Raw genomic sequence first — 27,789 nt, forward strand, 5'->3', positions numbered from 1 at the left:
TAGTCATACCATCCACAAGTACTGTATTTCTGTCTAATATTGCCAATTGAAGTGCAGTATATGCTCATATATGTGAGTGGATATGAGAGCCATAATATAAATTATGCTTCTACCAATCACAGTAAACTTAGCAAACCGAGAAGTAAAACTTAGAGAAGATAAATGCCTCTACAATTTAGTTTACCAGGTTCACTCCTTTGCTGGTCTGTCTCCCCAGGGACATTCACATGAGCATTTGTGAGATACTAATTGCAGCCCTGTAGCTAGTGTTGGCTTTTTCTCTAGGACCTTTTTATAGGAATTAAAAAGCAGCCTTTCTGCTTTTACAAGTAACTTGGTACCATATTAGTCAAATGCATCTTAGAAACAAAGCATTTGCTTTCCATCAGTATCAGCTTCTGGCAATGACCATAGAGCCACCACTAATGTCTTCATTTCAAGAATGACTCTTGGAGCCTGGACAAATAGCGACCTCTGCAAAAACCTCCTGTCTTCTCCCATCCCTACCCTCACATGGATTATGCCTGGAGCTACTGTTTGATACACTAATCCACTGGCTCATGGGAAGCACTTGAAAGTTTATGGGAGAAAGCAGGAGAGAATAATTTTCAGCCATCCGTTCTCAGGTAGAATAATAACAAAAAAGACATTATTCTGAAAAATGCTGGGCCACTAGCCTGTGATGCAACCTTTGGTACATCACAGGGCTTGTATTTATCTCTACATTAAACATAATAGTTCCCCATACTGTGCTGTGCATTTGGGGGCTAGAGAACAGAGAAGCGTTTTGAAAAGATCAACCTGTAGGTATTAGTGTAATAAATAATACTATGTGTCCTGGAGTCTGGATTTATTCTTCATGTTATTTCACTGTACATTTCAATGTTTTATTTCATCTGGATTAAACAGCTGAGAATGGATGGTATCTTACTGTGAACACAGGATGTATCTTTTATAACTTAAGACTTGTGAGTACAGAAGCTCTTTGTGAGAATGAGGCTGTAGAATTTTTTTTTTTCCTTTTTCACAAGATGCAGAGAAAAATTAAGTTCATACTGTTGCCTAGGAGTATTCAGTGACGTGAATACTACTTTTAGCACCTGTTGCGTGTCTTTGCTGTTTACATTGTCAGAGTAAGAATAAATAGTAGCAAGATGTAAAAAAACCCTCATTAAGGTAACATGTATACACAACCATTGCTGTACCTATCCAAACCAGCTCTGCCCCTCTTCTTCCCAGCCTCTGTACACAGCAATTTATTTGTATTTTGGCCTCTCCATGTAATATTTCAAGGCCTGTATATATTTTACATAAAACTGCTAATGGCCATTGTTTCTTCCTTAACCATCAATTGCAGACTCAGGAATGGATGGTATACCTTCTTTGGGGAAAATAAAGGCAGAATCAATAAAGAAGTATAAAGCAAATAGGTATCCAGTACCAGGCTTGCTGTTTACTAGTGGAAGATGAAAGCAGACACAACTCCTGTGTTGAGGCCCTGGAGAGAATAAAGATTTCTCAGTCAGCTAAGGAGCTGTGTCATCTAAATACAATATGGTCCCAAGGTTTGGAGGGAGGGGGCAAGCAGAAGTAGGCACCAAATTGTTCTTGCTAAATTTTTATATCCTGAAAAGAGCCAAAATGAACTAATCAATAGATTAAAAAACTAAATCTAGCAGCCCTCTACTGCAGCAAAAAAATAAAAGAATCAACACCCCCCCAAATTTAAAAAATTTAAGCATTTTTCCATTAAATAATTAAACCCTGTTCAATCTGGAAACAGCAATTATACAATTCTCCTGGTACCCTTTTGACAGATAAGAAATTGATGCCAAGCAGCAAAGGGTACTTGTGCTTGGACTAGCAAATAGCCTGATGATGGCAGTAGGCAGATCACTTCCCACAGCTTGATAGCCTGGGAACACAGCCACTCTCCTTTTCAAAGTACAGGGGAAAGGGAGTAGTGGTAATATGACTGGTAAGAGTTCTTCTTGATGCAAAAGAGGATGGATATAGGTCACCTAGGAGGGAAGATTTAAGTAGATTATCCCCTTCCAATTTCTGCTTCACTTTGCAAGAGGCAGATCTATACTTGGAAACTAAGTATACCCTAGGCTGTTTTAGTCCTCCTTTCTGTTATGTTAGTTCTATTCGACCCTGCATAGAAATGAGCTCCTGTCAAATACCAGTAGACAAATAAATGCCTGCTATGGCATTGTTTTCAACAAATAATGTCCAACGGATGGGGAATACAGGCTCCCGCTTATGCATGACCTCCTTTGTTTCCTCATACCTGCCATGTTGCTGCCTCTACCTCTGCCAAACTGGCATTGTTGATCCTTTCCACAGGCTCAGCGGAGCACACTGCTGTGGATGGCATAGCATTCACAGCAACAATTTTCAGCGGTATGAATCCTCTTCTATAAAGTTTTTGGACTAGAAAATGTTTCTACTTGTCTGCTTTGTGCATCCTGTGAGCTTGCCAGCCTCTAGCAGTGGATCCACCCCTTAGCCTGCCTGACCCTGCTCACACAGTGTAGCTTCCCTTGCTGTACGGCACTGGAAAATACGGTAGTTCAAGGTCCAGCATTCCTTCCATACACTCACAGGAGAGAAGGATCTCAGGGGAGTAGGATCTTTTTTGCTGGCTACATTAACAGCTAGTAAAACATGCTGCTCAAACGAGAGATGACAGTCTATTTGTCATGCAGCACACAAACACAGCAGCAATTCAAACGAGCCAGGAAGAGTCAGAAGACTTTTTTCATCTCAAATTCACTAGCTCTCATCATTTATTGATTTTGCAAAGAGTGTGTCTTTGACCATTGCTATTTCTGGAACACAGACATTCCATGGGTTTAAGTAATTGCTGTTAGAATGTATTTATATGTTACTGATTTATCTAATAGAAAGTGATTGTTTATTAATTTAGGTGAGTATATTAAAAAGATCTATAGATTCAACTTTAAAACTGATTTCCATATTTCTTAATAACAGTAACGAGGCCTCCCTCCCAAGTTACAGTTCTAGAAATAACTGCCACTCAAGGAAAGAAAGCAACAAGATACCATCATTGTCAATACATCTTTAAATTTCAGTAATTTTTCCTTATTGCATGTTTTAAATTGCCATTTAGCTTCCCTTATGAGAGAGGTACTTGCTAGTTAATGTTTTCTTCTGCTTAGCAAGTGAGCTAACAAAGATAGACAACTTCTTTATCAAAGAAGAACACGTGTGCACTGAGAAAATAGAGGAAAATTACAGCTCTAAGCACAGGTTCTTAAGATGAAGCACCCACAAGTAACTCTTGCTACATATAAAGCAAATACATACATGTAATCCTTTAGTGCTGCCTAAATTTGCTGTACTCTAATCATAGTAAAGATGATGATCACCAAGCCAAACGTACTGGGGAAAGCAGAAGATCTGGCAGAGGCAGAAGCTACTCTGCAGTTTGGTGTTGCAGAGATCATTCAGTAATTTTTGTATGGAAGCATCTTATACTAATTGCTATTCAAACACACTGGAACAGCGAGTCCCTCTGTTACAGGCCCTACAATGAGCATTTTTGATGTGACAATTTAAATGGATAATGAAGATTCTCTGTGTTGATCATATTCTGTGGTTGCTCAATACAGCTCCTGACTTCCCTGGTATGCTCTGAGCTTCCCTGGTATGCTCTGAGCTTCCCTGGACAGAAGTGCATCCTCAAAAGGATGCTTCACAAATCACAACAGAACTCACAAGACACCAGAGTTTCTACCTTGCAGCAAATTCCAAAGCTCTCAATCTTCACTGTGTTGTGGAGTGGAGCCCCAACACTAAACATCAAACCTGTGCACAAACTGAAAAATTCCAAAATATTTTCCTTTAATGCTATCAAAATGTTTAATTCAACAGGAGCAAGGCCTTTTTTTAGTATTAAACAAATATAATGTCTCATCTTCATCTTTCTGACTCATAAGACAGCTTCTAAGAGAAGTATAATAATAAACCAATAAAACCAAAATGCAGTATTTCAGTACTTCCAGATAACGACAACATCAAAAAAAATCTCATGAAACAGTGCGGCTGTGAAAACATTTCCCAGCAGAAAACTGATTTGCCACGTAGTGTCAGAAAGACTCTTAATGGATAATTCTTCTAAAGTAAGCAGATGTAGAAGACTTGAACAGAACTAAGATGGATGTGCTTCATTATGCTATGATAGTCTCATCTCTTTGACAAGACCAGAGGGCAGTGCCATAGGATTTGCTACACTGAGCACTCAGGGAAAGTCAATTGACAGTTTTAGACATAAGAGACAAGATAAAAAGAGAAGAAAGGGCAATCTCATCTGCCATTTTCTCTTAAGGTGTTACCTTGTCAATGATTAACTCGATCAGAATGAGTCAAAATTTGTATTCTACTGTATATCTTTAATAACATGCTGCTTCCATTTAAGCTAAACTAAATTGAAAGATATTCTTATCATGCAATATAAACACTACAACTATAACAGTGTTAGGCCTGCTTAGCTCATCATGCCTCTCTATTGATGATGAGTCACCTCTCCTCCTACCATGTAGTAAAGAAAACTGGTGAGCCTTGAAAAACTACCACTTTTTGCAATTTTTTAGAGCAAATACCATTTGGAACTGTATTTGTAAAAATCACAACACCTGTAACTACTATATCATGTTCCAGACATTGAGTTATATACAGTGGGGATGAAAACACTTGGGAACTCTAGAATTTAGTTTCTAAAAGATATTCTCATTGAAAATAAAAGTAAGACTGAACTTAGTATTCTGGCAGTTTTGACTCATGTCCTTTTAAGCTTTAATTTCAGATATGTTTTTCATTCTGTGCTATGCTTAAAAGTAATTTCTATTTATTGACTGTGAAAACAAAGGGAATATTGTAAAAACATTCCCTATCTTATTTGCAATAGGAATATGCAAAGTAACTTCACTATGGCCACTAAAAATGTTTTAAATATTTTTAATCAACAGTTTCAGGAAGTGGTTGACCAAAATACTGAAAGGTGTCTCAAATTCTTCTCAACTATGACACATGCTGAGACTCACAGCAAATAAATTGTGATTCAAAGTTGTTAAAGAAAATTAAAGTCTGTTTCTTTATTCTTTCTAAGATCGGTATGCATGCCAAATTGTACTGAAAACATAACCACCTAGAGGTTACTTCAAACATAAAAAGCACTTCACTATACAGTACTCTACATTTTTATCCTGTATTGCACTTTTGCTACTCCTGACAGGTGAAATATATACACAAAAACAAGGCTTCAGCTCTTCATATTGTTCAGGAAGATGCCCTGAATGTCTCCCAAGAAGCTTCTTGATCTATGCAATCTGAAGCAGCTATGCTCTAAAATTGACATCATCACAACTCTCACTATCTGTAGAGAAGCAGCATTCAGGCTACTTTGACATGAAATACATTTGCTTTACCAGAAGCATTAGAAACATGATGACATTCCCTCTCTTCATCAAAAATACCTCCTCTCTTTGAGGTACAATTGCCGCCTTCATAAGGAAACCTATACAAATGCTTGTAACTGAAGTCATGTATGTAAAAACCAGAACTATCTAGTAGCTGTGCTGCCTCCCTGCATGCAGGGAAACTAAGAGGGGACAGGTTGCTGGGTTATTGGGCAGGGAGTGTCTTAGATGCCAGTTAGGTGACTGTGCTGAAAGCATAGCAAAAAGAAAGAAAAGTGGGTATGTACAAACAAGTGGGATAATAGGCTACTGAAGGACTTACTGTTGTCTTGGTTTTGACTGGTGCAGTCACCTGCTCCAAGCCTGGTTACCTATATTTAGCCCACGGGACACAATTTGTCAGAAGAATTATCACTGATCAAAAAATCCTTTCAGCAAGGGAAACAGGCAATGATATTCAGTTTGTCCCAGAAGATGCACTGTTTAAAGTGAGTGTATCTCCTAAGATATAAAATTTATGAAGTGTCCAGCAAAGAATTAAAGGAAATAATTTATTTACAATTTGCACACAACAATATGTGAAAGAACTTTAGCAATGTTAACTCCCCTAGTACTACCCTGATAAAGACATGGTTCACTTCATAGATATGGGAGGGGTGACCAGAGGGGCCAAATGGATAGCTTGGTGCCACAAAGAGAGAATGACCAAGTCAATGATGAAAACCCAAGAGACTTAATTCCAAGCTCCACTTATGAGCCCTAATCAACAGTGTTGCAAATGAATACATATTCACATTATATAGCACTCATTTAAAATTGTGCTCTCCCATTACTCGTTTTCTTCTTATAAATTTAGTACTTTATTGTTAATGGGTACTATCTTAAATGCTTTAGTTAAGGACTATTTGTAGCTGCCTCGTGTAGCTAATTCTTTATTATTTTCACTATGAGGTTGCCATTTATTAAACCCAGTAAGGCTCTCCAAAGGTTTTGGTATTGCAAGATAGCACACTTCCTAGGTAACAATGCCCTTGAGCTATATATTATTATCTCACACTAACACATCTTTTCTTGTGTCTTACCGCTTAATTGTATTACTCTTTTTGAAAATGTACATTTCTGGGTTTGTTTTCTTAAGGTAGTATTTTGAGTAGTAACATTTTACTTATTTTGATTCAGAACAGAGTCTGTGTTGATGAAACAGAACCGTCGGGTTTGTACTCACTAGTCCTCATTTTCTACAGTCATTTTTAAATATGCTGATGTCAAATACTGTCCTAATCCGTAAAAATTTGATTCTGCTTTGTGCAAAAGTTACTGTCATTACACAGGTTTGCTGGGTTTTTCTTTTTATGGTGTTACTTAAGCAGATGAGGGGGAATATAAAGAGAACACAAGCGATTAACAGAGCTTAACTTCAGGCTCACTCTCTCTATTTGTTTTGCTATAACCGTATATTGCTCTAAGTATCTGCCAGATACAAATACCATGAGAAAAATATAGCATGTTTATAATACTGATCACTCTTTCCTTGTACTTTACTTCTTACCACACCCTTTCCATTTCTCAAAGTGCTAAATACACTCAGTCTGCTATATTATACAGAAGTGGTTTGCAAGAAAAGGCTTATTTTGTAGTTACGTATGGTCAATAAAGGACAATTTGTGCCGTTCAGTGCTAGGCTTGACACTATTAATAAACACCCTCAACTGGAAACTGAGAGAAGAACTTTGCAGATAAAGAGAAAACACCTTTGGAAACCCAAGGCAAAACCACAGATCCTAGTGGGTGCACCCACATTTTATTAGATTCCAGACACAATTAACAAAGCCTCTAACACAGCCGCAGAGGAAGTCTGTCTTTGATATGAGAGCACACAGTGCAGTGCTAGATGAGAGTAGTTTGGAGGTACCGAGCTCTACACTTCAGTAGGTGGCAGCTCCATGAAATACCTGACCCAATAACAAGGATGGGTGGCTTTTTTCTTGGTCTTCTCTGACCTTGCTGGGTGCTGTCTCATTTGTAGTCAATTAATAGTTTCATACTGTTTACTCATAATCATAAAAACTACGTTTTTCTTTTAATAGCTACTGAGACTCATACTTCATATATCAGTGCTGAGGTATATATTTAGTGCAATGATTTAGTTAGATTCTGAGTGCAGAAAATCTAGTTAAAGATGCATGGATTTCACTAAAGTTTTTCTTCTTGTAAAAGGTATTGAAGTATTTTTTTTTTTGTGTATACAAATCTTTAAAATCAATGTATTCCTTCTATTAGTACTATAATTGCAGCGTTCATTTCACAGAAGAAAAACTGAGTATTAGAAATAGTAGAAATAGCCCAGTAAAAAAAAAAAAAAAAAGTTCTTTTGATTTTTTTGATTTAAGACAGAAGTTGTTATTTAGGATTTCTCTGTTTCTGCTTTTCTTTTTTTTTCCAAGTCAATACTAATCACAGATGAAAAGCATATTTTATTTTTTAAATTATGTCTGCAAGTACAACTTTTTCCTTCCCAAAATAACAGCAAAGGGAGTCCCAACATGGTTTCCAATACTGATCCAAATCTTTATTATATGAGACACGGGGCTATAATTTCCTTTTTATTTGACAGATATGTTGATTTGAGAAGAGTTTCAGCTGACTGAGGACATCTACTGCAAATATTACAAGTAATATATTCCATTTTTCTTTACATTGCATATTCTGCCTGTTTATATGCTTGCTGTAGCTAATGTAAAACTTAAGAACTCTTGCTTGAGATCTGTGAAGTCTCCCTTTTTCTTTCTGTTATCTTTTTTTTTTTTTTTTTAATAAAATTCTGTGATTCCCTTGCTAAGCTGGAAATTACATTTCAATTTTAAAAATAAATCATTATCTATACCTGGTGTCTTGTAGAGAAGATTGTAAATTATCATTTATGTAATGATATTTTATTTACTCATCTTATTCTTAGCCATCTCTCACTACATCTACCTGGACATCAGAAGTCCATTTTGTAGTACATATAGTACAGACAGTTTCTATCTTGTCTTGACTAGTAATAAACTGAGCATAGAGCCTCAGCAAATATTGATGTCTAAGTCTGATGATGTGAACTGAATAGCCAGGCTCCAGAGGTATGCCTGAAGAACATTCCACAAACACTGAATTATAGATTTTTATCTCATCTTTTATAGTAAGGGATCCAGAAATATTTGACACAAATCCCTTAAACTGGGGGTCACTTCTCAGAAAAGTTATGATTTGATTTCAAAATAGATGTATCATATATAGGATTAAATGCTATTTCAGTCTCTCACTTCAATATTTATTTTGCTTTCTGTTCTGCTTTAAAAAAAAAAACTTGGAAGAAAAGTTCCATTTTCAAACTTTTCAGCTATCAAGTAGTGACTTTTATTTTCAGCTGAAATGAATTAGAATATTACATTTAAAACACAAGCATAAATGGATAACAGTATACATGTGTTGGATTCTTTTCCAAAGCAATTTAAGAGAGGTCATTCTTACAATCTAGTAAGATTACCACAGAGAATGAAGACAATGTCTAGGCACAAACATCATTCTGGATAGCCATAATTCAAATAACCTAACTGGAGCACTGAAGCCCTTCAAAACTCACATCACTGAGAAGTTAAGACACACTTTCCATACAAAATTCTGCTTCTTCCACAAAAAGTCATCACTCATTAAACATTAAATAATATGTGTTATTTGTGGAATACTTTTGTTATTTTCTGATCCCTAAATTAATAATTACTGTTCCCAAATAATCCAAACAGATACTGTTTTCAAATAAATGCAATGCCTTTGATCAAAAAGCGAGTATCTTCAAGCAGTTTGGAGCCTTTAAACTAGTAGCACCTGGTAATGCTTTTCTTTCTCTCATCTTCCCAGCTCGCTTTCTGTTCAGGAATATGTTGCAATTCTTCCCTGTAACTGAGAGCTCACAAGTCCCTTTTGCTTTTCTAAAATATAGGTGGTCCTCTGTTTCTCAGCAGGGATTTTCCAGTTAGCATGCTAGCTTAAATTTACTACTCTATCAATTTATCTCATCTCTACTAAAATATATTTTCAAAAGACATTTGATGCTCATTTAATTCTCAGTTTTAATAATTATCTGAAAATGATATACCTCTAGTCTGCTACAATTGCATGTGTTTCATAGCTCATCAGCTGCCCTATAAGGTTTTCTTCTGCATATTATACAATTCTATTTTAATATAGCTGTTTCTGTATAGTTCTTCAGATGCTTTTTAAAATTTTACTTCTATTTTACATGCCATCATTAATGTTTAGAAATAACAGGCTTAAGCATCATCAAAAAAAGTGTAGTTATATCAGACTAAATCCACAACCAATTAAGTGACTGGTTGGATTAAACATGACACATCATCTCTCAGAATAAGAGGCGAGTTTTGCTAGCTGAAACTAATTTACGGAACACATTTAACCCATCCTTTTTCTCCTTCCTTTCCCTTCCTTTCCCTTCCTTTCTTTTCCTAGAAATGCACTTTTAAGACCTAGGTAAAAAAAATGAGACAAGCTGCATTCTACTACTTAGTTTCAGCAACTGTCCTAAAAGATTGAATTGCTACTATGACCACATTTCCAAGCATTTTCTGGTACAACAGACTCAATTACTGGCCTTCAAACGGTCCAGAGTTTGGGGACATCATGGCTGCCAGAAGATTCCTTGTAAGCATGACACAAAATCAAGATTAGCCTCCTAAATCCTGGTTGAACAACATGATGTTCTTTGTAACGCAACCATATTTTCTATCTACTTCAGTCAGAGCAACCAAGCCATAACACAAACAGAGCAGCTGGGGTCCACCTGCAAATGCCGACCATTGTAACTATGTCTGTGGCTCGTCATTTTAGAACTCATGATAAATTTTTTAGATGATACATCAACAGTCTGAAAATATGTGGGTAACATGCAAGGCCTAAATATTTCTGTAAAACTGTATTTGACCCAAGGCAAAACAAGAGATGAGTCACTCCACCTCCACCTTTCATTAAGACAGAATTTTGATTTGTTCTATTGAATAGATGCCTTTGTAAGTACGAAAGGACTTGATAAAATTGTTTAAAAACACCTACTTCTACAATTCAGATAGTAGGAATGCAAAAATACTACTCCACAGAAAACAAGTGAATAGAGAAGAAGTTTTTTTCTCTGAAGAGTAGGGAAGCAAAGAGAAGTCAACTTGAAATGGTTACTGATGCAAGCAATGAGAAAAATTAGGAGAGGATAAAGGGGTAAGAAGAAAAGCAGAAGGTGGAATTTACATAAATAAACCATTAACAGGCAGGTTTGGCCCATTGCCTTTTCTCTATTCATAAAATATTCTCTATTCTACAAATAAAGCAGTTTAGGCAACAACTGGGCATTTTACTATACACATATTTTGTTTAAGATCTGCAAGCTTTCCTTCCATAATAAGTCCAAAACTTACAAGAAGATAGTCTTGACAAAAAGATAAAGAGTCTACAGAGGACTATAGGTCTATAAAGTATTTCCACATTACAGCTATCTCAGAGCTGATTATAAAAGCTTAAAGAGCAAAAATTCTGGCATCAAGCACATGTGGCACTGAAATCCATGATACTCCCACATGCACATAGTAATTTGGTGCTTGATTCCGAAGAGAAAGAAAAATACAACCTAATCATCAACCACCTTCTCATTATTTTCCATAAGCCAGTTACAATTCAGAACCTGACAGAAAGCTATGCAGCAGTTTTAAATGGCTAACTCCCATGTAATTTGTGACAATTTAATGCAAAAAAAGAATATTTGTATGCACTGATGGCTAAATTGAGATCCAAACAGGTATACTGAAATATCTGAAATGCATATACCTCGCTGGTGTTTGTATATTAAAACTACGTATATAGCTGTTGTAGTAGAAAAGGTTAGAGACCCTTCTGTTGGTCTGAAAAAAAAAAAAACACAAACAAACAACAAAACCCCACAAACCAAAACACAACCTACAAGCTATTTTAAGAACACCTTTTATATTTTCAAAGCAGTTTGTCAAAATCCTTTAAAAGGTAAATTTTTCAGGAAGAGCTGAGATGTTTGGATTGTCTGCTGCAAATACCCCATGTCTGGTGTTTTCCATATGATATAATGGAACCAATGTCTCAGCAACAACTCAAAGCCTTCATAAACATTACATTATTCTAACAGTGAAACACTCCATAAGTAGCCATCGGTCCTACTTGCCTGTCCCTACACTCAAGCAATACCAGCCTTATAATAAAAAGTATTATCCTACAAAGTGTGTGTATGGAGAGGTCAATACTAATTTTCTATTCCTCTTCTTTTTTTTTCTTTTTTTTTTTTTTTTTAATTACTCTCAGTTTTTCAGTTAGTGACTCCACTACCCAACTCTTGGCAACATCTATGTTCTCCTTCCTGCCAAGAAGGGAGGACCTTGTAAGTAATTTCTTTATGCTATCTACATGGATTCCTGAAGATTTCTGGGTTTCTGCTCTGTTCCCCAGACACCAAACTCACCAGCCTGCACCTTCTGACTTCCCAGCACCTGCTGAAACAGCTCTGCCCATCTCCTGCTGTGGTCTCCACGCCTGCTTCCATGGAGCAGCACAAGGAAGCAGCATGTACTCCAGTGATCTTCCCTAACGGGGTGTTTCCACCACGAGCATCCCCATCGAGACCTTCCATCCCTATGGCAAAAAGACAGCTGCTGTGTGGGAAGCAAAAGGGCCAAGTGCACTGCAGGAATGCTGGGCTTTGTGCCTTCAAAGCTGCCAATATCCTCTGGCCTCAGGGACTGCTGAATCTGTGGGGCTGGGATCATGCAAAACAGAGTAACTCCTGCCAGCTTACATGCTTGTTTTGCAACATCAAGGCTCACCCTCCAACCACAAAGGCTGGAAAGCAGATTTTTAAACAATAAACTCATTTTCTAACATTTATTGTGAAGATCAGGAGCATCCTGCAATAGGCTCTGACAAATGCATGCAGTGGTGTAACACTCAGCACACATTTGAGCACTCCTATGTCCTGTTAACAAATTATTCTTGATCCTATTCTTCCATTTAAAATTGTTCTGGTAATTTATGAAACTGAATTAGTATCTATGATTTATTTGCATAGTGATAGATTGCCAGTCACAGTAAGCTGCACGAACTACCTTTACTTCCTCTGTGGGTGACCTTCTAATTTAATGTATCTTACTTTTTGTCAGGAGCACAGCTGGCAGGAAATAATTGAACTTCCTTAAGGACTTTTTCTATAGCAGAGGTGGGTTTTTTTGGAAAACATGTTTGTTGCAACTAAAATATTTTAAAAGTTGTAAGCGTATAATTTTCAATGTTTTCCACTAACAAACTTTCCATTTTTCATTCTTCTATGGAATATTATTTACTTCGTCATTTCTTTTCTTTTTTTTTTTTTCTTTTTTTTTTTTTTTTTAATTATAGCTGACAGTTTTGGTTCATAGAAAGCTGAGAAATTAGCTTCTTGTCCTAAGTCAGGAGGAAAATGTTTTCAGTATTTCAAATTCTTGTAGCATGGCATATCTTGCCAGCTCTAGAAAAGGCAAGAATAATTAATAACTTTTTTGTTGGTTTTCAGATAGCTAGCTCTCAACATGCAGTAATAACCAAGAAATTAAAACTCAGATCTTGCTTCTCTTACCAGCAAAAATACCCAGTAGCCTTGACAAATACAAATTTCATTTGTGCAGATACAATACACATATAAAATGGACTTCTCAGTCTGTGTCATGATCAATCACTACAAGAAACATGTCCAAGCTGAAACAGACACTCAGGCCCATACCAGGAAACTGCTCAGGGGAAAAGTTCCAGACAATCCATATGCACACGAGCTCCTAGTAAAGCAAAGTTAGACTGAGTGCAGCATATTTGCAGTGAGGTGGGAGTCACCAAATAACACCCCACTAACACAGAAAATCTTGATGTTATGGTGACATTTGCTATTACAAAGTGACATCAGTATATTACTACTGCATCATGAACACACACAAGTCTATGGGACTGGATGGGATACACCTGAGGGTGTGGAAGGAGCTGGCTGACGTGCTCGCTGAGGTGCTGGTAACTTGATTTCTTGCTTAAGAGGCATAATCTCCAGGGAATTATTTTAATTATTTTGATTATTTTAACTGCTGGCCAACTATATTTATCCAGCTGTAAAAATGGTAGATTGAAATCTGCAAATATAACACTACTTTCTCTTTGCATGCAGTTCATTTAAATATTTCAAATCACTTTAAAATGATAGATTTAAAGACAGTAAGATACAATTTCATGTACTAAAACAGTAAAACAGAAGCAGAAAGAAATTACGTTGCTTGAAGTCACAAAATGAGTCAGACATCATTTAAGAGCAGTTAGATATCATTTAAGGGGACTACTGTCCCAGATGCTTTTGTACCATCTCAAAAAGAAAAGCAAATACAAATGTTTACACTGTATTACACCTCACAGAGTACCTCTAAATAATATAATTTGTATCTGTACCAGCCATACTTATCACATGTCTACGTTGCTTCCTATACGTATATAATAAATAATGACCAGTCAACTAAAAATAATGCCACCAGACAATGGCGTACAATGCCATGTAAATTAAAAAGTTGAATATTTTTCAATGCATACTCCACAATGTAATTGTATTAAAAACTTTGTCTCTATTTATAAAAGAATTACAGTACCTGCTAACTACAGCCCTGTACACAGATATTCTCTGTCACTATTGTGTTCTATTCTAATTGACCATATGTTCAGGACCCAAACCTACTAACACATATTCCCAGCTTCAGGATTACATTACACTCATACAAAAACACACTTACAAATCCTAGTTACTATTGAAAAGTTGTGATTTCTGTCAAGACAATGGATACTTTTCAAACTCAAGGGTTCTGACCTTAGAAGAACTAGATTGGGTTTCTTTTATTTTTGTCATTAAGTGGATGTTCATTTCTGGGATGGTTTCCAGAGACTATTTATCAAGTGTATCAGGAAACATATTTCACATGGTGTTAAAACCACTACTAATACTCAACAAGGACTTCATGCTGGGACTTCATTTGTCTTCAGCTATACACTTCCTCTCCCTATTCTTAAAATGGGAAGCAAATTTCCCTCCTGTCTCAGAAATTAGTGACAGCAAACACAGTAGCGATTCTCTCTTCTCAGAAAACATTTCTCTTCTGTGTACTTTGAATTTCTCTATGAAAAAAATTCTGCCGTAGTTTAAACAAACAGCTTTGTTGGCATAGAAGTACCTCATAAACTGATGGAGTCTAGTATACTTTGCTTCCTAATTAAAACAACTACGTAAAATGCAAGTGGCTGGAAAATTATCACTGATTTTTATTTCTAATTATTTCTATGCAACATCAACAGTACTTTTTTCTAAGAGATAGCCAGGAAGGAAAACCATTTTCATAGAACCCATGAATATATTTCTGTACAGTCACTCTTCCTTACACATATTCTAGTCTTTTCTTCCTACAAGGCTTTGATTATGCATGTAACAGATTTCAGTGAACCTGTTATTAAACACTACTACAGATGATGCTTGTATTGGCTTAAAAGTTTGGTTTTTTAAGCTGATACATTATGCACTGCCTCCATGGGCAAATATATATGGCACAAATGTGTATGCTATGTATGTTTGTGAGTGTGTGTTGGAGGGGTTTCTTTTCTCTGTTTTCAATAAGTATTACTCATTGTTGATGATATAAACCATAATAATTAACCAGCGTTATGCAATAAATCAGTGGCCAGCTACCTAAAATGAAGCTGTGATAGATTGCAGAATTCCTGCGAATTTCAGGTTGTTGTAAGGCTGATTCAGGGTTCCCTTTTCACCCCATATTTTCCATGAATGATACATGTCCAGTGTTCAGGGACTGGGTGCCAAGGGTGGCAAACTAAGTAAAATTTGGCCATAGTGAAGGCAGTGCATTTTCCCATACTCCTCTTAAAAGTACTCACACTTCAAAGGTGCAACTCCATTTCACTAAAAACACTGACAACGCATGAGGAGGCTAGGAAGAAGGTGTAGGAAAGGGAGGAAAGTATTTTAATGACAAAACAACATAGTAGGAAAAGTTAGGAACAAATTTGTATCTATGATCAACAAACCCCAGAGCTATTTCTCCGGAAACACACTGAGCCGTAAGGCCTTACGCAGCATTTGGGAAATGGGATCATCTAATTCAAACTGTGCACTTCATGTGGACGAACATCAAATAAGATGAATGTTCCCAGAAATCTCCCATCTCACAACAAGAGAACAATTATTAAGATTTTTTGCTCATCAATGCATGACTTCTAGACCTATTTCTTTTGCAAATGTCTGTGAAAATAAGTTTTTCATATCTACTTATTTTAAAGGAACTGACATTTATGATGACTGGTTTGCACACAGATTACTTTAAAAGAGTTTTCAATGGGTTTTGAGTGTATTTCAGTTTCATAGAACAATTTTGCAAAATTGCCTCAGACTTTTTTCACTGCGTTTTCTTCTTTTTACTAATGCTCCCAATGGCAATCATCACTGAATTGAAAGATAAACATATGCATACAATTTTTTGTTGTTGTTTGGTTAGGAAGAAGCAACAACTTTTAAATGAGAATTTGTTTTTCTGTTTAAAATAACCAATGAAAATACCTTCATATTTTGAAAAGCTTTTAATTCTGACAGTGATTTATTAAATGTTTGATATTAGCACATGGCTTGGAATGAAAATGGAGATCATAATCATCTTGGAGTATTAAAGTTATTGGAAAGAGTTCCAATTTCTTTTATTCACTTTTCATTTCAAGTGAATACAAGAATTCATCTCTTGCTTGATCTCAGCCCACCACAGCTTGTCACATGGCCATTCCGAGCTTCACAACTGCAACACTATTGCAGTCAAGCTTTCACTAAGACGATTTTCCATAAAATACTAAAGTTTTGTAGAGTTTTAAGCAGCTTAAGAGCACCCTTTTCTGGCCATAGTTACAGTCCCAGTGATGCATCCAAAACAGACAGGCAAACAAACAGAAACAGGAGGCGAAGGTACGCAGACAGCACTCAAATACCCACTTTGGTTTTCTGAAATGCTAAAGCATACAAAGCACAACTCATTAATCAGTTAATTATCTCACTACACTGAAATGACTGTATGTCCAATCTTATGGTGTCACTTGGTCAATCTCTTCTAGTCATGACTAAAAATCATGTGCATGATATCAATAAATAAGAGAACCAGACTTCTGCTTAAAAATATGCATTCCCAAAACACCACGAACATTTGAATGCAAATCAGTCACTCTGACCAAGTGATGAATGGAAACAACACAAAAGCAGAACTGGTGTTTTAACTTCAAATTAACTATTCATTTAGGAATAGAGGATTATTTACTTTTTATTCTCAAAAGTTCTGCTTTGAAAAGTCAAACTGTAAAGACAGCAAGTCCCTGCTAATATTTGCCCTTCTGACAGGCACAGGAGAGTGAATGAGCCAGCTTCTGCCCTTCATGTAGATACAGATCTCTTCATCAAAGCATTTTACTAACACTGGAATGTCATTAAGGCAGCGAGCTTGCAGTTTTAACACTGAAGGTTCTGTTTGCAAATAACAAGAAGCTGATTTGACATAAAGAAACCAGCAATTATTCTACTATTAAATTATACCTGTAGAAGAATGCAAGAACAGAAGGAACAAGAAGGTAGGAACCTGTCATCAAACCAGCACTGGAAACACCAAGGGGGAAGAAAAGAAAATGGTCCATAAAATTAGAGGCTTGGGAGATGGGAATCCTAGATTCTCCCACGTGCTTAATTTATTCTGGAAAAAGTATCAAAAATTGAAATTCCAAAATCCTTGTATTTATCTATAATGTAATATTACCTTGCTTCAAAGGTACCAGACAACTGACGTGTTACGCTTTTGTTTTTTTCTGTCAATCCAAGTGGTAGAACTTTCTCTTTTATCTTGTAATTTAGATAGGTAATCTCCAGTACTGAAGTGGATAAACCTATCAACTCATTTCACATAGAGCACTGAAAAGTCATCAGATGCTAATAACTCATTACTCAGCTGGGAAAGATCAAAACTAATGACAGATGAAATGCTCTCTTTCTTGTTATTAGTCCCCTGAGTCATCCAATTCCCACTGTACCACTGTCTATTTTTTGCTGCCTGCCTCTATATAACAAGCAATACTGTTGTTGCAGGTAGCTCCTGTGACTCATTCCTTGGGCTCATCCACCTGTGATTTGTGGGTGAGATGAGCTACTATAATGCTGTTTTCCTCTGGAGTTTCTCACTACATCTGACCAGGCTACTGAGACTGCTAGTCTGCTTTTCACCAGTATTTTTTTATGTTTAAACACATAAATTCTTTATTTTTACCAAGCGTACTACTAGTAGTGCTTAAATAAAGACTGGTAATTAGAGATGTTATGAATACATTTGCCAATCAAACTGCAACATCTCATTATCTTAATTTCCCAGGTAGAAGACAAATGCGCATTTTCCAAAATCGGGGGAAAAAAAAAAAAAACAAAAAAAAAACCAAACCCAAAACAAACCATGAATAAAAGTGGCATGTGATGGCAATAATCTTTCTTAAAAAATGGGAAAACACAATGTCTAGGTGGAAAAGGCACAATATCAGCTTCACGTACAGGAATAAGAAAAAACTAAAGACTTCACAGGGATTATATTTTTCTGGAAAAGCTAAAAGAATCTTTTCACTTTCTCTTTAACTCAGAATGAGACGATACAAACCAACCTTTCTACTGATCTCCTTCTCCTATTTTGTTGGTTGAGGCTGTGACTACTTTCTAAAATTATTGAGCCATCAGAAAGAGCCAGTAACAACTAGTAAGAACATGCTTTCCTTGAATACTTTTTACTCTGTCTCTGCGTGTATTCTTTAATTGAACTTAAATTTCTCATAGTTCTCCCCACTCCTACAGTAAAAACACTAAACAGTGTCCCTCATTCATGCTTACACACCACTCGGTACATTCTCCACAGATTTTATTCATCACCAGGCATATGCAAGTCCTGTACACTTTAAAGTCCTATAAAGCATCACACTGATATTCTGTAATGACCATAAGACACCACTGTATCACTACATCTGTCTTAATGAAATATCCATGTTATGATTAGCTTATAAAGCTCTCAGTACTAATACTGACCAACCCACTCGCTCACCGCACAAAGACCCTCAAAACAAACCTTTGGCTATTGAAGTGCTTGATCTGTAAACTCTGAATGCCTCTTTCTGCTTTAAAGTGAACAGCAAAACTTTGGCATTTACTTGCTGTCTTTCCTTAGCAAAAATAAAAATGATATTTTAGAGCTCCTCCTAATTCCTATGATTCATATGTCAGACTCCCTACATTCATCATTTCAAGCAAGTTTTTTAATCCATTTCCAGGTCTAATGGTGAACCATGTTCCAGGCAAATTGCCTTCTTTTTATTCCTAATGCTCTAATCACTGTTAGCAAAGAATGCACATGACAACTTTCATGCAATTATTATTGTTGAATGGCAAGATGTCTATATAAACTACCTTTTCCACTTTTCCAAAACATTTTAAAACTATGGAGACAACAACAGCAAGCCCTTCTTTTGTTTATCAAAATGCATAAACACACGGAGCAAACTCTCCTGCCTATATTTTTCCTCGGAGCCTTTAAAGTTTTAAATCAAAGCCACTTATATATCTGATGAATAACATTATTATGACTATGCTGCAGGCATACAGGGGGTCCTGCACTACTGCGGTCTAGTCAGACATCAACCACTGTTTTAAACATGTGCTTTCTGAAAACTAAGTGACCATTACTGAGGTCATCAGCATGAATCATATAAAGTGACTTAGATCCACAGACAGGGACAACTAAGATTTTGGCATTAAACAGTCAAATTTCCCAAGAACCACGTAGGAAACTACTTCATTGTCATCTTCAAGCCCAGCTTTAGATGTCCAGACTACACTTAAAGCTACGGAGAAAACTGCCTCAGTCCCTCCCTCAAGAAACTTTCAGTTCCCCTGATGTATAATCAGTTCAGTTCAGAGACAATTCAGGCTATACTAGAGGATAGACTTTTAGAACAATACAATTTTTAAAACAGCACCTCTGGCGTGATTTTCACACTCAATATTATAAAGTGAATGGGCTAAACAGACTATATTGTTCATAATAAAAATAGATTATTCCATTCTCAAACACAGGAAGCTATTACTCAAACAATGATCGTTTATACCATAGCATTGCTTGTACGCTTAAACAGTCAGAACTAAAGTAATACTACAATTTCCAGCAGAATTTCCATTATCAGTGACCAGCATAGGATCTAAAATATAATCTGGCAAATCTGGTTTCAGTCATCAGTGTACTAGAGTACATAGGTATATTAGTCTGTTTTCTGCAAAGCTATCCATGCAAATTCATCTCTTTGTTGCATTCAGTCTGAGCCTACTTTCAAGTAATACTATGGGTGACTCAGCTTGAGGTGAACCATCACTACAAAAACCATCTGCTACAGCACATTGTACGTTCTCTCTGTTCAGAGACCTCATTGTACTTACTCTCACAAACACAGGCTGGATGAGGTAATTCAGCAAGACTCTGTAATGGAGAGGGTCTTTTACAAAAACATTTTTGAAATCATAATAGGCGTACAGTAAACTGCTACATTAGCCCCAGAAGGCAGTGAGCCAGTGTCGATGAGTTAGTATAGAATTATGTTGAAAATGCCATGTGTAGTTGTTATTTGAAACAAATTTAAAATATTTATATATATATATATATATATATATGGACATGGAGACTGTATAGATCTGTTCTGCAACAGTGAATGGTGCAGATCTTGGTGTAAAATAAGCTTTGAGTGTAACGAAACCATTAGTTCACCAGACCCAACAAGCTGACTTGTGACTGCTCTTTCAACGAGTTTTTCACTTGCTGTTTTTAGAAGCAATACTATGAAATAAAACTAAACAAAAATAAAAATACCTCTCTTGGTTTTATAACAACATAATTAAAATGCTAGCCCATAAGACCCTATACCTACAGACAATCTATAGACATCCTTAAGTTTTACAAATTCTTTAAAGGACTCTTACAGGTCTTTCCTAAGTGCTTGCAGGAACATGACTTAAGTGTGGTAGACCTATCCATTTTGCTTCTCCCCCCAAACAGACAATTGCAACATTCCTAGTTTTACGGACATAAACCGGGACAGAGGTCTGGGTATAATACATGGGTTTTATGCATAGATGCACATACCACATATATATATATATATATATATATATATATATATATATGAGCATATAGGCATAAATGTATTTTTTAACTGAAGAGCATCTGCTCTTGATTTGATCATTTTCATATGGTTGCTTTTGTGGGCAATAACAGTACTATAAGTTGTTATTATATACATTTTCATGATTATCATCATGATGCTTAGACAACAATACATCCATGTTTCCTAGCAATCAATAGCTTTTAGTTCAAGCTGAGATTCATTTGCTACATATACATAAACTCCTAGCACATTAAAGGAAACCTGCTATTCTCAGCATGAAGGTTTGAAGAGTTCAGCTTCCATCCAGGATAAAGAACTGACATGAAAGGAGATTATTTCAACTAAAATGACAGTTGTGCTGTTCTGGTGGGTACCAAAAATTACTGTCCTGGTATTTGAGGGAGAAAAATGGAGAAAAAGGGAAAAAATGAACTCTCCTATGTTTTTCTTTCATCCTGCAGTTGATAAAATTAATGCCTCAACACAAAAGGTGTCGTATCAGTGACTGCTATGTACTACTGTATATATGTTCTAACACAATCTTTAAAACTATGATGTCTGTTCCAGTAAAAGAAAACATTTTGGTAAATAATGTCTCCTGCTATACAAATAACCATAGTCTTTCTAATCTGAAATCCATAGCACACGAGGTAAAGCAGAGAATAACAATTAATATGGTTTATTTAATAGAATGACATGCTGTACTAACTTACGGGAAGCAAACATGTATTTTTCAGAGGATAGTTTTTGTACAAGTAGTTTCTAAAATCTTAAAGATATTTTGTTCACTATTAAGACTCTTTTCTTATTTGTGCCAGAATTATTCACTAGCAAAACATTCCAAAGGTTGAAAATTAAAGTATAGAATTCTTGCTGTTCTGGATAGTACAAACTGCTATAAATACTTCGTATGTGAGAATTACCTTTTCCATTACAAACATTGCAACTGTTACCAGAGTACAGAAAAAGTTCACTAATGACATCTATTTCAAAGAAACTCCATACTAATTGGTAGCAAAATGTTACATATCCACATATATAAATGCATAAATCAATATAAAATTATATAAAGAAATTTATATTATATTAATATAAATATATTATAAATTTATATTATACTAGTTAATTAACAAATGGACAGAGTTTTGTGCTTATGACAATACTGCCTTGGATTAGCTATAAAATTTACAGCTGTCTTGGAAATCACCATAAACATCTCAGTCTTAGCTTTCTGGGCACAGGCAGCCAGCTACAAAAGCAGATCATAAATGTAATAAATGTCTACAGACACAATTCATATCAGTTGCAGAGTGCAACGATGATTTTCTTTCTGTGCTGCTGCTATGGCAGTTCTTTTCTTCATGTACTGGCCTATACACTAAACTCATACTTGCCATGAAAATGAGGTAAAAGGCAGATCTAAAATGCTGAAACTGCAATAAATATTGCCTTCTTCAGATAATTGACTTTTTTTTTTTTAGTAAATTAAGTATTCTCTTAACTTAACTTTACAGGACAAAAACATCTCTGTGTAAGCTCACTCCAGTGTGAGAGAAACATGAAAAATATCTGTAATTAAAGTATTGAAAGGACAGTCAATGTTTCCTCCAGAGCAGATGACTGTGAATTCCCCATAGCACTCAGCTAAAAGTGTTTTCAATTTGAGCATCCCCTGACATAAAGTAGAGTGGAAACTTTAAACAGTATGAAATTCACTTACCAGAAAAGACACTGGGGATCTTGGAAAGAAAACTTTTGACTGTACGAATAGGAATCCCATTTTTCTCATCTTGCATGCGGGCTATAACATCTTCCATCTGAACACAGAGAAAACAAAAGAAAATAGAGATAGAATAAAGCAAGAATTATTCCCTAAAATAAATTCTCCAAGAAATCCTAGATCAATCTCTCAGAATGATAGTCCAGTCTTGCTATTTCCTTTTAATTTATAATTTATATTCTATATAAACAGGCTAAAAAACTGCAAGTAATTTATTCGTGGACAACAGTAAAAAAATGTATGCACTCAAAGTCTCTTGAGAAAGAAATACTGACTCAGAGCAAAGAGATTTAGTTAAGGTAGTTTAAAGTAGTTAAAAGAAATAGTTTAAAACTATTGCTGGATATAAAATTTAATGTTTTGATTGTATTACCGGTATTGTACCACATATAAAAGCAAAATAGACTCATACAGCCTTCTAGGGGACTGATACAACTCTCAAAAAGGCTGTTCAAACAAAACTGGAGCTTTTCAGTTTAAAGCAAAAATTCCTGCTTTTATTTTGAGAAGATTAAAAAAAATACAGTATGATGCAATTTTACATCCCTGGAGACAGCAGAGCCAGAAACATAAGATTTTCTGTAGGTAATGGAATGAGTATATAAATGTTTAAAATCACCTTGCTATATTTTTTTTATATTTTTACATTAGCTCATATTTTCCAACTTAAATTTTTGGGCTAATTTGGCCCATGCATTTTATAAATTATGTCTAACACAAAGGTTCATTTTCATGTGAACTATGAACAGCAAGCCCTTTTAGTGGAAAACACAAAAAATATTTAGATAGAGTCACTGGCTGACAATGCCAGTTTTTATTCTTGTACATCTTGTAATTGAAGTTTACACATTAGATAACTTCCATCTTTCCTTCTTTTAATATCTAACTTCTCAAAATATTCAATAACGTGATAAAAGGAATTACAACTATCCTTCCTTTTTCCTTAAATCACCAACATACTCCATATGAAAAACTGTGTGACAAAGCATTTAATATTATTTTATTAGTAAAATCTAAAAAAAATTTTCTATCTCACCTTTGTCCCCCCAGTAGGTTCCCAAAGAATTCATTAAAATTTTGTGTCTGGGTTATGTTGAAAAAAAGAGACTAAGAGACAAAATTCTGTAATACACCTTTTTTCCACAGAAGTCAGATGACCCAAATTGTCAGACAGCAAATTAGCATTAGTTGTAGCTGTGCACTAATTGGCCCAATGGGGGAGTTCTATAAAGTCAGGAAAGGGAAAAGGAGCTTGGATCACCAGTGGTGTACACAGGGAAAAAGAACAAAAATCCATATCAAAAATGAAAACAAAATCAATTGGTTCAACTGCTCATGAAAAACATGTTTATTCAGAGAGTGTCTGGAGGTTCACATGCTCCATGTACTTATGGATCATACACTAACAATTCAAGGAACACAAATCCAGTGGCATAACCCAAAACATAAAGTACACGCCAGAAGCAGATACTGTTAGCAGGATGTGAAAGATCAAGTCCATTGCTCAGAATGAAGGGATGTACAAATGTAACAGAGCAAAAGAACTAATGTCCATTGTAATTACTTTCATCTGACATGGAATTTAATTATTTAAATAGAAAAGGTTATTAATAATGTCCTGAATACATTGTCAAGCAGACAAACTATCCCTACATTTGTGATCATATAATAAGTGAAGGCTTGTTTCAAACTCCTTCTAAATTCAGTTGATAAACTTATAGCCCTTAAATGAATAAGGAGTTACTCAAATTCAGGTAAATACCTTTGCTTTAAACAATAAAGTATATTATAACCATAGGTGTGTGGTCTTCTATGGAAATGAACAGAATTAAATTTGATGATAAATTCCATACATGCAGTGTAAGCTTATAAGAATATTGCTAGAACTGCCGAGTGAATAATAATGTATGTTACACTGGGACAAAGTTTAGAAGACAATTCATACATAAGGCAAGATGATAAAGGTATATTTGCATTATAATAAGGATTGCTACAGACGTGGGACATAATCCTGGAACACAATATTACAGGTACTGATATGCAGTTAACTCCTCAGGAACGCACAAGAGTGCAAACGTTTAATGCCTAGCATTCCTAGTGCTGTCAGTAATCAGTCTTTTGAGGGTATATGGAATAAATTGTTAACTGACATGCACATACGCTTACCTAAATTTTCTTCGTGGACAAGATTTGATCTGAACTTTATAAAAGCTAACTCTGACAGGGATTGTAGCTCTAGGGGACTTCTCTGGTTTTGATTAGCAAAGTGAGCTCTAGAATGTCTGCACTGCAAACTTACACCTTCCCCTGCACATCTAGCTCAGATTATTGTTCCATGTCAGGAACAAACACCCTCTGTGCAAAAGGCAGCTCACACTCCAGACAGCATCATTGTAAACTGCCTAGTTAATTCAGTGTACAAAGAAACAAGATACAACACAACAGCAGACTTCTAATTAGTTACAGTTGACCTGGGATTCTGTATGTTATCTGTTAGACTACAAAATTCTTACTTGTCTTCCCATTTTTTGTGCAGAAATCTAAAAGGTCACTTGTGTTTTGTGGTCATCTTAAATCTTAACTCAGGAAAAAGAAGGGCAAATTAAAAAAAAAAAAAAAAAGCTTCAATTAAAGATTCAAAACCATCTAGACCAACATATGCAGGTGCACAGTTTAACTTGCAAAATATGTAGTCCCTATTTCTGTTTTAGCTGCTTTAAATTCAGCAAATGTATAATCTCTTCCACTGAAAAACATCTCATTTAATAATATTTGGGAAGCAGCACTCAAGGGACTTCTCTGTCATTCATCAACAATGACCTAAGACAATGAAAAGGGCAGAATATTTTAATTAGAATGATGAAAGAAAATCTTCATCTAATTTCGCTCAAGAAGTCTAATCTGGGAAACACAAGATGCTGCCTGATATAATAATTTTCCTTTCTGATGTATCATTGTTTCCTTCTGAATCACCTGACCCAATGCTCAAAAGTGAAATACAAGCTCCTTCACTTCACCTCAGAATTAGGTTTTCACAGTTTTTCTTTATGTGTTTATCTGACTAGCTCTGATAATATGGGATCTTTTTTAGCCCCAAGCCTTCTCAAAGAATTCAAAGAGAACAAATCCACAAACAACTGCCTCTGATAAGTCTGCAAATGAAGCTCAATGTGCTTGAAAAAAGGAAGTTGTGTAAGCCATCTTTTAGCTTTTCAGTCATCATTATACACAATTAACAGAGAAAGTGTAGATAGAAGCAAGTTCACAGTGCAGCAAGGATGCTACAGGAGCATTTCTAAATAAATGTATCCTTCAAAAAATGTGCCCTTTGTTTATCAGTGAGACAATTCTAACCCTGAAGAAAACCCACTTAACCTTCTGATGCACAGGCAACTCAGACCAAACTTACAATATTAATACTTAAAACTTCACTCATCTCCTTGTGAAGATAATTTGCAGTCTTCATCTTGACATGTAAGGACTCTGTGAAATCTATTTCAAAGACTAATTCTGTGACAACAGTGACAACGATTCTTATATGAAGCAAAAAGAAAGAAAATAGTGATATCTTGTAATAGAAATGCTACAGGATACAGGAGCCACTACCTAATAATGAGACCGCTGACTATGCTCCAAACACACTGGGAGCTAAGCATGGAGACATGCACGAGTTACCTCAAGGGCAGAACCCACAGAGAACTAACAAGCCCACAGAGTCAGTAGTATTTGGCCATCTGAGGAAGAGAGCTTATCAAATGGGAAGCAAAGGTGATGGTTCTCAGTCACGTGTATTGCTAAAAGTCCATTGAAGGACTATGCTTATTGGGCTTCTCTTCCTCTTTGATATGGTCATAGGAGGCTTCTGCCATACAGGGTATGATTCATCTCTTCTATCTTTAATCATCAGTCACTACCCAAAAGTAGTGTCTTTGTCCATTATTTACAGTGGAAGTCTTCACAACAAATCAGACTTGTATCCTTTAGCTACTTACAGATAGGTGAAATGAATACAACTAGGAGCAGAATTTTTACAGTTCCTCAGGTTTCAGTGCCATGTGGTTTGGGAAGAGCCTGATCCTTAAATTTCTAAATCTAAATATTAATTTTATCACTAATTATCCACACATCTTGCAAAAAATATCCCCTTGCACCATAATTCACGACTGCTTCTTAAGAAGTGGGGTTTTTTTAAATTAATTCAAAGACAACAAAAGTCAAAAGCCGAAGAAGTTTGTCAGTGCAGGACAGGAGATTTTTCTTTCCTTAAAAGCAAGACTAAATCAACTCCACATAAAGGTGGTCACTAGATACAAGGATTCCAAGACTAGAAAAAAGAAAGCAGTGGTCAGGAATTAACTAAAGTTCAAAAAATACATGGTAAAATCTTAAAGCCTTGACCTACTTACACATTTACAGATACCTCAATTTGATTTCTGTTACTAAAACAAATTTCAGTGCCAGAGAATTAAAAGTACACCCAAGAATACTAGCATGAAACTAAACATAATTTTGTACTCGGTTATTGTACATCAGAATAGGGGATTGCTCTTATGTTGAGTGTACCAGGGTCCACCCACACTATAGCTTTGCTAATTTTGCTAAAATCTTTCTTCATTTTACCCACATGCAGGGGTGGAATAACCCAGCGGAACTAACTACAAACCTCATCCAAACTTGTTAACAAAGTACAAGTTGCCTTATATAATAATTTCTTACACTAAACAACAAGTTTCCTTCGACATTTTTTCCCCTCCATACTTAAACCCATTACAGAGTCCGAAGTCATTAGTGCAGCTGGCCAGCAGGTTGCAGGAGGCTTTCCCTAGCCAGCACCCCATTGCAGTGATGTATGTGAAGCAACATGGGCTGAACAAAACCAGCAGGGTCGGAGAGAACTGAAAAATTCCTTGCAATGGCCATTTTTTCTGTTTTCCAACACAGGCTAACTATACGGAATAGATAGATATATTCTCATCTTGTTAGTATTATACTATTGATGAATTAATGTAACTGCTCTTGCTTTCAACAGTACTCCTATCTTGAAACTCATTTGTACTACATATGCTCTGTCTCACACACCACCAACTACACTACAAATTTTCTGTTGAGACCTCCATCAGCTAAAAAGCCTGTAATTGCAGGATGCAGAAAATTTGTAAGAATTATGCTGTGGTTCACTGAGGCAACAAATCTGTATATATATATATATATATATATACTTATATA

The 27,789-nt window shown here is 35.8% G+C and overlaps 1 protein-coding gene across 14 annotated transcripts in view; it reads right to left on the minus strand.

Moving 5' to 3' along the window:
- Window positions 1-27,789, minus strand: part of RGS7 (regulator of G protein signaling 7) — a 258,562-nt gene that overhangs the window by 120,965 nt on the left and 109,808 nt on the right. For all 14 annotated transcript variants that reach the window (XR_003397989.1, XR_003397987.1, XR_003397988.1 and 11 more), the window contains exon 2: window positions 22,504-22,600. Coding sequence is in view for 9 of the 14 variants with exons in the window: in XM_026844729.1 (XP_026700530.1) it covers window positions 22,504-22,600 (97 nt within the window). In the remaining 5 variants the exon portion in view is untranslated. The remainder of the gene's footprint in view (window positions 1-22,503; window positions 22,601-27,789) is intronic.

This window comes from Athene cunicularia, assembly GCF_003259725.1.
Source record: "Athene cunicularia isolate RWA chromosome 3 unlocalized genomic scaffold, athCun1 chr3_part1, whole genome shotgun sequence".
NCBI lineage: Eukaryota > Metazoa > Chordata > Aves > Strigiformes > Strigidae > Athene > Athene cunicularia.